This window comes from Coffea arabica, chromosome 2e (assembly GCF_036785885.1).
Source record: "Coffea arabica cultivar ET-39 chromosome 2e, Coffea Arabica ET-39 HiFi, whole genome shotgun sequence".
Classification (NCBI taxonomy): domain Eukaryota; kingdom Viridiplantae; phylum Streptophyta; class Magnoliopsida; order Gentianales; family Rubiaceae; genus Coffea; species Coffea arabica.
The window spans coordinates 39,331,347-39,344,859 of record NC_092313.1 but is presented as its reverse complement, the minus strand read 5'-3'; the positions used below and the strand labels follow the sequence as shown (position 1 = coordinate 39,344,859).

At 34.6% G+C, this 13,513-nt stretch overlaps 1 protein-coding gene and 1 long non-coding RNA gene across 5 annotated transcripts; one reads left to right on the top strand and one right to left on the bottom strand.

The window, feature by feature from the left end:
• Window positions 1-828: 828 nt before the first annotated feature.
• Window positions 829-2,913, top strand: LOC140036285 (uncharacterized). Its single transcript, XM_072077639.1, has 2 exons — window positions 829-838; window positions 2,396-2,913. Exons 1-2 carry the CDS (start codon window positions 829-831, stop codon window positions 2,911-2,913), a joined length of 528 nt encoding a protein of 175 aa, XP_071933740.1.
• Window positions 2,914-10,074: 7,161 nt separating this feature from the next.
• On the bottom strand, window positions 10,075-11,959 carry LOC140037012 (uncharacterized). Of its 4 annotated transcripts, none has more exons than XR_011840796.1 (6): window positions 11,858-11,959; window positions 11,653-11,746; window positions 11,512-11,573; window positions 10,570-10,618; window positions 10,402-10,454; window positions 10,075-10,314 (listed from the first exon to the last, which is right to left on the bottom strand). It is a non-coding gene; the product is annotated as an uncharacterized lncRNA (long non-coding RNA). The 4 variants fall into 4 exon arrangements; XR_011840795.1 differs by having other exon boundaries at window positions 10,402-10,451; XR_011840793.1 differs by having other exon boundaries at window positions 10,402-10,618.
• Between the last annotated feature and the right edge of the window lie 1,554 nt (window positions 11,960-13,513).

Sequence of the window (13,513 nt, the reverse complement as noted above, 5' to 3'; positions counted from 1 at the left end):
TTGGATTTAGATATAATTGAAATTGAGATGAAATTTATTTGTTTTAACTTATAATTTAAAAAATTTATTTTTAAAAATTCGAGTTATTAAAAAATAGTAAACTTTTCATCATATAAAGTATTAAATTAGTCCATTACATGTCTTATTTTGTACATATATATTTATATAAATTATTTTTAAAAAAATTTATTGAACCGAGGTTGAACCGGTCCGACCGATTGAATCTCGACCCTTTCACTTCACCGATTCAATTAACGGTCCGATTTTTAAAACATTATCATTCACACTACGGATTGTAAATGCTTTAGCTGGCAACTTGGGACCTTGGATAATGTCATCAATTACTGACATCCAACTAACCATATGAATGACATCCAGCTCATGAAATTGATTTTCTCTGCAACTAGCTTTTGTTGGATCCTTAATCCAACATTAGACTTATAAGTGAATAATTATATATTACAAACTATCAATTAAGGTTAAATCCAATTAAAGTGATCAAATATAGTTTGAGTTTAATGTATTTAATAGGATGTGGGCCCTTTAATGTGTAGAAACTTATGTGCTCCTATTTCAATGATGGGCTGAAATAGGGCTTCAAAAGGTAACAGGAATGTTACCTATAAATAGGGTTATAGTCCCCAAGTCACAGGTGTCGTTTTAGTTGTCGTATTTTCTAATACTACAATATAACTCTTCCCTGATATCCCATCATCAGAAAAGATACCAGAGAGAAACTAAAGGCCTCTCTCAAAGGATCGGTGAATACCTGTTGACCTGGAAGGCCACCCCAAAATCCTAAGGGATTCAAGTGTCAAATTTATCAATATGGATTCAGGTACGCTTCCACTATTTTTCTTGTTAATTTATTTCTTAATAATCGCCATATAGATTTTGGGTTTAATAGGTTATGGTTTTCACCAAAGGTTAATATAAATTACCGCTCTAATAAGTGGTATCAGAGCCTATATGGTTGGTTATTAGAAAATATTTCGAATTTAGTATTTTTTTAAAGACTAATTACGTATGATGTTGTGAAGAATCGGCCAACGGCATATTTGTTGAAACCATGACTGTTATGGCTTTATTATTCGGCTTTGGGTTTCATGCTTCTTATCATATTTGTCTTTTAAAAAAAAAAAGGATACATGGTTCAAATCTTCAATCGTATGTTTTGGCTTAGATGCTCCTGATCGTACTTGCTACATAAAGTCCAGATACAAGATTGGCTTCTGATCGGCTTTGATTGTTGACTTTTCATTCACAATTGATTTCTTTATGTTTCGGTTTTTGGTTTCGGCATCATGGTTGTTGATATCGCATGAAATTAACTCGTTTGAAACATGAATGGAATTGACACATGGCTCAAGAATTATGATTGGTTGTTCTATTGATTGTGTGAGTTAAGTCACGTGCCCATTCATTGTTTTCATTACTTTTGGTTCTGTGGGTTCCGCTGCATGAATGACTAGTCTTCAAGCACATTCAATGTTATAAGTACTTACATAAGTCATGATATAGATTTGCATGAAATTATTATTATTATTATTTTCCTCAAATTTTGTTCATTGATTGAATGTGAAAATTATGTTTTCGGCTTTCATGAAGTCAAGGCCTTTTGGCTCTTAAATTGTTTTCTTTGGCTTGTTTTCTTATACAAGAATAAATATGCATATCTTTATGTTAAGGATATTAGGGTTTTCTTTGATTTAGTGAACCCTAATAAAGCTAAATAAGATATTTACGCCCTATAAAATCTATATGTGTGGCCCATTAAATATATAGTTTTATAAAGTACCTATGGATTTCAAGAAAATTTTGGGCTTGAATAACAAATTGGGTCAAATTATAGATATGGACCTTTGGTCCAATAAGTCTTGATCCAATTAATTGGTTGATTAGATTTGACTAAAGTTGACTTTGATCAAAATTTTGTTTAATTTGTATAATTTTAAATTTAAATATTGGTATGATTATATATATTTTGGAATAAATTAATTGAAATAATATGCCACCAAAGTGACCTCTATTATGGAAATTAATTTATTTTAAAATATAATTAGTTGGGTACTAGTAATTTTATGAATATTAATCAGCCCAAAGGAAGGTCAATATTTAATGAAATTACATGTGCACTTGTGGTAATAAACATGTGATAATTATTCGGCTTTTACATGTGAATTATAAATTGGCCCAAAGGAAAATTTATTTTTTGACATGTTATTATTGTCAGTGTTTATTACTGCGCCAAGATATTACTTAGAAGTTAATATTTTGTCCAAAGATAAAATATTAATGGAATATCGGTATCTTGGGATGGGGCTACTATTATTTGAATTTATTATTGTTTTGATTTATGTGAGCTTGTTTTAATTATATTATGTTTTCTGTTCAGTTGCGAATGATCTTACAAATATTACTTCCAACATCAATAATATTCCTATGCTGAATGGCATAAACTTCAAATCCTGGAAAGAAAATCTCTTGATAGTACTTGGAGTAATGGATCTCGACCTTGCGTTAAGGAACGATTCTCCCCCATCTCTTACAGATCAGAGTACCTCTGATGAAAAGAGAAATAATGAGAGGTGGGAGAGATCAAATCGCTTGTGTCTGATGATCATTAAAAAGGCCATTCCAGAAGCATTCAGGGGAACAATGTCAGAAACGATTGTAACCACTAAAGAGTTCCTTCAGGACATTGAAAAAAGGTTTGTCAATAACGAAAATGCTGAAGTTAGTACGCTCTTGACACACCTAGTTTCGATGAAATATTGTGGTAAAGGCAATATCAGAGAGTATATCATGGAGATGTCTCATCTTACTTCGAAATTAAATGCACTTAAGTTGAAACTCTCTGAAGAGTTACTAGTGCATTTGATTTTAATATCTCTTCCTACACAGTTTAGCTAGTTTAAGGTGAGCTGCAACTGTCAAAAGGAGACTTGGTCTCTAAATGAACTCATCTCATACTGTGTAGAGGAAAAGAAAAGATTGAAACAAGAGCAGACAGAAAGTACCCATCTGATGTCAACCATTAATAATAAAAGTAAGGGACTTAAAAGAAAGAATGAAAAAGGAGCTTCAGGTACAGCGTCACAAAAGAAACAACAAAAGAAATCAAATGATCAGGGAAAGAATAGTTGTTTCTTCTGTGGAGCTGAAGGGCATCAAAAGAAGCATTGCACCAACTATCACGCTTGACGTGCTAAGAAAGGTATGCTTCTTAATTTGATTTGTTCTGAGGTTAATTTAACTTCGGTACCTAGACACACATGGTGGTTAGATTCTGGTGCAACAACTCACATCAGTGTGTCTATGCAGAGTTGTCTGAATTGTCGAAAGTCTAATGATAATGAAAGATATATCTACGTGGGCGATGGCAAAACAGTTCAAGTTGAGGCAATTGGAGTTTTTAGATTATTGTTAAAGACTGGATTTTATTTGGATCTCAATGAGACATTTGTTGTACCGTTTTTTCGACGGAATTTAATTTCTATTTCTATTTTTGACAAATTTGGTTATTTTTGTTCATTTGGAAATGGAAAATTTGAATTGTTTCATGATTCAAAATTGGTTGGTTCTGGTTCTTTAATGCATTACGATAATCTATATTTAATTGATACGATTGCCTCATTTAATGAATCTCTGCATTTGAGTACTAGAGGAGTTAAAAGAAAATTAGCCAATGAGAATTCAGCTGCATTATGGCACAAGAGATTGTGACATATCTCCAAACGGAGAATGGAAAGGCTTGTGTCAAATGAAATTCTCGACCCCTTAAATTTTACAGATTTTAATGATTGTATTAACTGTATAAAGGGGAAACAAACCAATAAAAGGAGATTTGAAGCCAATAGGTCCTTAAACGTCTTAGAACTTATACATACAGATATTTGTGGATCATTTCCTACATCTGCTTGGAATAGTCAACAATATTTTATAACGTTCATAGACGATTTTTCAAGATATGACTACATATATTTCATTTCTAAAAAATCACAGTCATTGGATGTGTTCAAAAATTTTAAGGCTGAAGTTGAGAATCAACTCAACAAAAGAATTAAAAGCATCAGATCTGATCATGATGGTGAGTACTATGGCAGATATGACGGTTCGGGTGAATAACGTCCAGAACTATTTGCTAAATACCTAGAGGAATGCGGTATCGTCCCACAGTACACTATACCGGGTTCACCCACTATGAATGGTGTAACTGAAAGACGAAATAGAACGCTTAAAAACATGGTAAAAAGTATGATATGTCATTCTACTTTACCAAAGTCACTATGGGGTGAAACACTTAAGACTGCAGCATATATTCTTAATAGGGTTCCAACTAAAGCAACTATCAAAACCCCTTACGAGCTTTGGACAGGGAAAAAGTCTAGTTTAAAGCATCTGCATGTTTGGGGGTGTCCAGTTGAGGCAAGGCCTTACAGGCCAACTGAAAAGAAACTGGACTCAAGAACGATTAGTTGTTATTTTATTGGATACTCTGAAAGATCCAGAGGTTACAAGTTTTATGATCCCACAACTAAGTCAATTTTTGAGACAAGAAATACTTGGTTCTTTGAGAATGTCGAGTTTGGGAGAGAAAATACAGTAAGGGACATTGTCTTTAAAGATGAATATATTAATATTCCCACAGGTGTCATTGCTCTTACTCAGGACCCTATTCTTGAACTTGATCATTACATGACAAATCAAGACAATGTCGAAGAGCAAACTGTTATAGAAAAACAAACTCTTTCTTTTCAAGGATCAGTGCCATTAAGAAGATCCACTAGAGAAAGAAGAAGTGCAGTGCCAGATGATTACATTATTTTTCTCCAAGAAAATGAGGATGACTCTAGATTGATGGAAGATGATCCAATCAACTTCCATCAAGCTATGAAAAGTTCAAATTCTCAAAAGTGGATCGATGCCATGAAAGAGGAGATTAAATCCATGAAGGACAATGATGTCTGGGATCTTGTCCCATTACCAGAAGGTGCGAACCCATTGACTGTAAATGGATATTTAAAATCAAGAGAAATTCGAAAGGTAATGTGGAAAGATTCAAAACTCGCCGTGAAGCTAAGGGATTTACACAAAAGGAAGGTATCGACTATAAAGAAACCTTCTCTCCAGTCTTTTCAAATGACTCTTTTAGAATTATCATGACATTAGTGGCACATTTCGATCTTGAGTTACATCAGATGGATGTAAAAGCAGCGTTTCTCAATGGTAACATTGATGAGACAATTTATATGGTGTAACCAGAAAACTTTGTATCCGGAGATCCAAAAAATATGGTTTGCAAACTTAAAAAATCCATCTATGGGTTCAAACAAGCGTCTCGACAATGGTATTTCAAATTCCATCAAGTGATTATCTCATTTGGTTTTGAGATGAATTTAGTGGATGATTGTATATACCATAAGTTCTGTGGGAGCAAGTATTTTTTTCTGGTATTGTACGTTGATGATATTTTGCTTGCCAGCAACGATATTAGTCTATTGCATGAAATCAAGAAATTTCTAACTAAAAATTTTGAAATGAAAGATCTTGGTGATGCATCTTTTGTGTTAGGCATACAGATACACCGTGATCGCTCTCGGGGTATTTTAAGACTATCACAAAAGGGTTATATCGAAAAGGTTCTTAAAAAATATGACATATAAAATTGTAAACCAGGTGACACTCCTGTGACTAAAGGAGACAAACTTAGTCTTGAACAGTGTCCTAAGAATGCTTTTGAGGAAAGAGAGATGCAAAAGATTCCTTATGCCTCAGCAGTACGGAGTCTAGTGTATGCTCAAGTATGTACGCGTCCGAATATTGCGTACATTACTGGGATGTTGGGTAGATATTTGAGTAATCCTGGATTAGATCATTGGAAAGCAACCAAACGGGTCTTACGGTATCTACAGAAAACAAAAGACTACATGCTCGCGTATCGGAAGTCAGATGAGTTAGAGATCGTTGGGTATACTGATTCCGATTATGCTGGATGCCAAGATACTATGAAGTCAAGTCAAGCTATGTGTACTTGTTGGCTGGAGGTGCCATATCCTGGAAGAGTGCTAAACAGTCCCTAATAGCATCTTCCACTATGGATGCAGAGTTTATAGCTTGTTATGAGGCATTCAATCAAGGAATTTGGCTGCGAAATTTCGTAACAGGATTACGTGTGGTAGATAGTATTGAAAGACCACTCAAATTATTTTGTGACAATAAGTCAGCAGTCCTATATTCCAATAATAACAGGAGCTCGATGAAATCTAAACATATAGATATCAAGTTCCTGGTTGTTAAAGAAAGAGTGCAGAATGAACAGTTATCGATAGAGCATATCGAGACAAACTCTATGGTTGCGGATCCGCTTACTAAGGGATTGCCACCCAAAATGTTTCATGAGTATACTGCTCATATGGGTGTCGTATTAAATGATGTACAGTTTTAGTGGGAGTTTGTTATTTTAAATGCTCTTATGATATTTTTTTTCAGTTATTAAGGATTTAAGGATATTTTATGCATAAATAAAGTTTGGATTTATTTGCACTCCAACTTTGGTATGGTTTGATGTCATAAAATTTAAGGTGGACCAGTTGAAAATAGGCATGTTTTGATCACATTACATGAAATTTTCATACTACATATCCACATCATAATTCATGTCATTCAATTGCATTGATATATGTGACCATTGATGGGTCGAGTTACGAAATTGTAACAAAGGCCACTTTGATCCTATATTGGTGTAATTGATGGACCGAATTGGTTACAGATACATTGTGATAATGACAGTAAAGTTGAGCTCATACGGTTAATTGCAAAACATATTTATAAGGTTACACATATAGTCTAAGTGGGAGATTGTTGGATCCTTAATCCAACATTGGACTAATAAGTGAATAATTATGTATTGCAAACTGTCAATTAAGGTTAAACCCAATTGAAGTGATCAAATATAGTTTGGGTTTAATGTATCTAATAGGATGTGGGTCTTTTAATGTGTAGAAACTTATGGGTTCCTATTTCAATGATGGGCTGAAATAGGGCTCCAAAAGGTAACAGGAATGTTACCTATAAATAGGGTTATGGTCCCCAAGTCACAGGTATCGTTTTAGTTATTGTATTTCCTAATACCACAATATAGCTCTTCCCTGATATCCCATCATCAGGAAAGATACCAGAGAGAAACTAAAAACCTCTCTCAAAGGATCGGTGAATACCTGTTGACCTAGAAGGCCACCCCAAAATCCCAAGGGATTCAAGTGTCAATTTATTAATATGGATTTAGGTACGCTTCCGCTATTTTTCTTGTTAATTTATTTCTTAATAATCGTCATATAGATTTTGGGTTTAATAAGTGATGGCTTTCACGAAAGGTTAATATAAATTACTGCTCTAACAGCTTTGATTTGCTACACATGAATTACAAGATAGGAAAATAGGAGTGATATATTTGTCAACATTGGTCATTTTCCTTCCCTCTCTTTATTCTTTTGAACAAGTCAAATTAAGCTAAAAGGACTTCATGGAACTGGAATTCTACCTAATGAGACAATCATATTAACTTTCTGTTTGGAGTTCATTTAACAGACATAAAGCATTTATTTCTTTTAATATCCATCTTATAAATGCTAAGTACTGCAGTATTATATTGCTTCCCTTTTCCTTCAATTACTCTTTTGTAATAGATATTGATTCTAATTGCCAATAAAATTAATCTACCCTTAACTAAATTTATTCATCCATCACAAACTATTAGTTTGAGAAAATGAATTCTATTTATACATAATTGAGTAATAATCAAACGTAATGGGAATATGAAAATGCAACCAAAGACTTTGATTTTTTTCCTGCGTTCTTTAACCTTTATTTATAAGATGGTAGTTGCATCTATGTCAATTTTTCTTTTTCTTTTTTTCTTTTCAAGACCAACAAATTTGTTTAAACATGACCTGTATGCCAAATAATTGCTACATCTTTTTCTTTGGTTTTGGGATAAGCCTTGACACGCATAAATATTACTAAATTCCCCTCTCTTTCTCCTTCTCTTCTCTCATAAGACAAATGAAGACTATGCATAAAATCATTATTTAATATTTATCTGCTAGTATACACTCGCAATCAGGGACAAATAAATTATACTAGGCATTTGAATTAACGTAGGCACAGCAGCTACAACTCTTGGTTATCAACCCAATATTGCCTATGCACGTATATTTGCACTTACATATATAAAAAAATTAATTTCTACATGGTAAAAAAATGTAAATATTAAGCTGGTTTTATATTTCAAATGTAGTCAGAAAATTGGTTTTGCCTTTGAATATGTCCTATTTTAATGCCCTAATTTAGACCCGAAATCGGGCTTGAACGTTTAATTGCATGAGACAATAAAAAAAATGAAATATTACGTTGATACTAAAACAACAAACTAGACAATAACATAACTGTCTATGCATGCCCTTTTTACTCATGCGATTTATCAATTCTTTTAAATTTTAACTACTTTCAGTTAGATGAGGATATCTCAAGTTCTCAACCCTAGAATGCCCAGTGCAATTTTTTACCGTCAAATGTCAATCACTGAGAAACCATCCTCGAACCATCACTACTGCAAAACTAAGTGCTAATACTTAATTGAATTGGTAAACTTTTTACAATAAATTAGTAAACGGTTGAGGAAAATCTACCTCAATATCTGGAGTAAGCATGCTCTATTAGCATATGAGATCATTACAATTGTTAAATGTGTTTATTAAGAATTATGATTTTGGTTAAATTTTTTTATGTTGTAGACTTTGACTCTAACAACCAAAATTATTCTTTAAAAAAAAAAGGACCTGCAAGGAAATGAAATGTAGGAGAGGGTATAAACGTCCAGCAGTAGAAGACTGGAACTCCCATCCTTTGCTACCATGTTTCAGGAGGTGAAACGGTAAAGAATAAACAGAGCAGAATAAATGAAGGAATAGTAACAGAACTGAAAATTTGAAATTGAATATTGATTGATTAAACGCCAACATTCAACTCTACCAAAATTTATTAGGAAAGTCTGAAGTAACGATCGTTATGATAACGAAATTGTTTTTACCTGATATAACAGGTAAAAACACTTTTAGCGACCATTTGATTACCTGTTGTATTGGTCATCTAAATAAAATAGTACCTAAAATTTTGATTAGTAAGTTTTACATTAAAAATAGTAAATTAACTCAATAAATTAGTAACTTTTATGTCTCAAAAAGTAAATTTGAATAAATATGGAACTTTTATGTCTAAACTTACTTTTTTTTTTGAAGTAAATTACTACTCTATATCTAAAACTTAGTTTTTGGAGAGTAAGTTTAGTTCAAGTAATAGTAAGTTTTTATAGATTAATAGTAAATATTGTTCATAGAATAGTAAATTTGGTTAATCATCAAAACTTACTAGTTTGTGGCATAAATTTACTATTTTACTTAAAGAAATTTATATGAAACAAGTATTAGGAAGTTTATTTGAAATAATGCTTAGATTTTTTTATTATGAAAACTTTTTTTTTTTTGCATATGACCTTATAAAATATGTAAGAATAATTTGTCATATTATAAATTTTGAATTATTTATGAATTTGTTAATGGTTAGAAAGTTTGGATGACAGTAACAACAAATCTTTCGAGTTATCACTACAACAAAAATGCCCTTTAACGGCATTTAAAGGTGTCAGTATAGATAATTTAACCTGACACTTTACTTTTCCTCACACCTAGGACGAGTGTCGTCCCTTCCAATGTAGGGATAGGTATGTAATATTCAAATGTGTCAGGAAAACTGTGTTGTTATAACATCTCATCTGCCAACGAAAATTCCTTTTCTTGATAATCGAAAGTGTCAGGATAGCTATAGTACAACATTACAATATCGAATTCTATGCTGACACTTTTAATTGTCAGGATTTTTTTTTCTTTTTTTTGATATAGAAGCAACCTGCAGGTAGTGCTCCCTGCTATACATTCCGTCAATCAGAAACCCAAAGGACTTGTAAAATTATCCCAAAGAACAGAATGCATATAGTAATCTAAAAGCAAAAATCAATGCTCAAATATAATTTATTGAACTAAAAGTCAGTAACAAGTACTAACATAGCAAATTCCTAACAAGTACAAACTTGAAAGATTCTCTTGTGGACAAACTAAAAGATCCTCATGTGCACAAACTAAAAGATTCTCTTCCCTAACAAGTAGAAAGAACTTGCAGTAGCTGCCAAACTTTCCAATGAAATTAGACCCTTCAATCATAGCCACGAACACCCCATCAATCTTCAGCTGGTTCCACCTGTGCACGAAGTTTGTTGGGATCATTAGATCATCATAGCTAGCAATAAAATTCATTAATGTGTGAAAAGCATAAGGAACCACTTACAAAAGCTGATCTTCAGTGTAGTTTGTGTGCCTCTCGCATGTCTTAGTCCACTTCTTGAACCCATTGACAGAGCATTGCACAGTAAATTTGAAGGGACCAAACATGGTAACTCAAACAAAAAATTTGAAATAAAAAAAAACAAAAGAAGCAAAATCATCTTAGGATTACCATCCAGTTTATCCTTGTTTCTCGATTCGCAGATGGTAAGCACTTTAACCTGTTCAAAAAGAAAAGATTCAGCCAAGTTGTTAAGACATTAATCTGTTTCTGTATGGTAATCAAATAAACACGTCCAATCAACAATATATGCCAAGGAGTTACATGTCTGACATTTCTTCATTTTCAACATCTAGACCACTACACTCAGTTATTAACTTCCATAACACACATTATTCAAGCAAATTCTTGCTCGGGAGCCAAAACCAAAATGAACACGCTTGCTACCTACTAACTGCTTCGCATAATACACTTGTCCTGTACCATCTCTAGGTCCAATTCTAAATCCTAATTGTGGGACCATTAAAGCACCAGACATTCTCTGCTCACAATCAGTTAATCCAATTTACATAATAAAACAAAAAAATACAAAAATACAAAAATTAAAGATGAAAACATCTCTGATCAGAGTAGTATAAATGCCTATCGAAATTTGCATCACAACCAGGTATGACCCCAAGCGAAGCATTTGACAGGAACATTAAACAAAGAGAAGTAATCAGAGTTTTGAATAGGAAAGGGCAAGACAACAACCTGTGGATGAAACTAACAGGTCCATATCAGAATGGAAGGATTGACTATTTATTTCCTCATTCAAGCAGAATACAAGGTACTTGCAATCTACCCTATTCAGTAGCCATGTAATCATTGCCAATAGTGCAAGTGGTCCAAGCCTCTATCCATAGTCATGTAATCATTGCCAACAACAAGTGATCAGTAATCGTCTCACAATTCCCTTTTCCGTTATGTTAAGGGCACAAAAGCTTAGCTTCTGCTGTTATAATTCTAGAGAATAGAATTGGAATTCTCGTGCACATAAGCTCCCTCTCTCCATACACACCAAATTAAAAGAGAAAAAGGAAGTAAGCAGGAGCTAGGGATGATCAAAATTACCCTAATAGCAGTCATTTGATCCATCAGGGCCTGAGAATGTGAAGCCAAGCCTTCTCTAAACTCTTGCAGACCATATCATCAGTAGCAAAAAGAGAATAAGATGTTTAACACTCACAGTATGGAAACTCAAAAGGGTCTCACCTGAAATCTAACGTACAACCGCTTTTCGCCCCTGTGGTAAGGGATAATCACGGGGCGTTTATCTACATATTCTTTACATACGAGTGGTTCTATTCTGTATAAAAAATGAATGTGGCAAGGAATAAAATGTCATAAACTGAGCATGGTAACTCAAACAAAAAATTTGAAATAAAGAAGCTGCTGCTGCTAAGAGAGACGGGGGAACCTAAGCATTTCATACTCGACGAGGCACAGCTCAACGATAAAGAAGGACAGAAGCTCCAAGTAGTCACCAGAAGATTATTGCCAGTTATTAGGCAGATCAAGATAGTGCAAAAAATTCACATACACTAAATACGAAACAATACATTTTTATTAGATTGAGCAGCTTTAAGAAAGCGCCTCATGAAGACATAAGGAGTAGGCACTGAAAGATTAAACTGCAAGATGTTGATCATTAAGCTCTCCTGCAGCGAGCCACAGTTCAATTTTAGTTATATGACAAAGGAAAGCTTCATATATCAAAGATCAACTCATAGACAATAGATGCCATAACAAACCTACCATCTCAAGCACATCATTTCTGGAGTAAGCCCTGTCAGAAATCAATATGAGGCCTTCAACGACAGGAACAGAAACTTCTTCATACTTGCAAGCCAGAAGCATTGCTGTCACTCCAACAAGTTGAAGTTTCTTGCGCACCAAAAAGACTGATGGTTTGTTAGTAATTCTGAGGATACAGCTGAAGACTAGAAGCACTGTTCTACTGCTGAAGACCTATAAGATTGCAGACAGTAGGTGAGCTCTGGACCCTGTGCATATGCATTCGGGTGCTGTGATAGCTGTTCTGGAGCATGGGTTCATGGGCATTTCTATCGGTGTTGCAGGCTTGCAGCTCTCAGGTGATCTTGGGGAAGAGCAGGCAGAAGATATGCCAAAGGAAGCCCCTGGGGCAGGATGTACAGTCAGAGTTGGGTGATTCTTTTTACCTCCCAGTTGACTTGTTTTGCCACCCCTTCCTAGTTTTGTCTTCGATCACAAGTTGCAACAATAGTTTCAGCAGTCCATATAAGACCAATATAAAGCACTAAAAAAATTGCAATTCTGAGCGAGTAAAGCATTCATAGATAAAATTATGCTAATTCAAAATGTACAACCTCTAAAGTACACGGCCAGCACTTCCATCATTGACAGTGAACAACCCAACAGCAATATGTTCCGGCGCAATATAATTATACCCCATAGTCCTCGAATACTCCACGGCAGCCTCAAAAACCCGCTTAGTGCTCAGCGAAAATGGCACATCCATGGTCGAGACCTCTGCCCCCTCAGGACCAAGACCACTCCCATTACCCTTACCATTCTCCTCCTTATCTTCAGAATTGGTATGCCAAATGCTCTTAACGGCTTGGTGAGCCATCTCGATTGTGATTCCAGAGCCTAAAAACCCACCGGAAGCACTATCTTCTGCGATAAGTCCTAGCAAAAGATGCTGGGTATACACCATTTCTACCTCCAAAGCATTTGCCTCCCTCTGGGAAAACATAGCCACTTTAATTGCTCTCTCAGTAAATTTCTCAAACACCTCAGCTACAATATACAACGATCGGTTTGACTTAGCTTTTCCAGACGCAACAGAAATCATAGTTTTGTCAGAAATCGAAATCCCAAAATAGGAGGAAGAAGAAGAAGAGGAAGAACAGCTAGTGCTGGTGCTGGTGCTGGTACAGCTGCTGGTGATTGTAGAAGGAGGGTAGCTAGGGAAAAGAGAAATAACATTCCGGCAGCGGTGGTGGTGGCGGTTGAGGGGAGAAAGACGGCGGTGAGCTTGAGGAATGGAATGAACTGAAAGCGGAGACGATGAATCCCATGGCTGATTCTT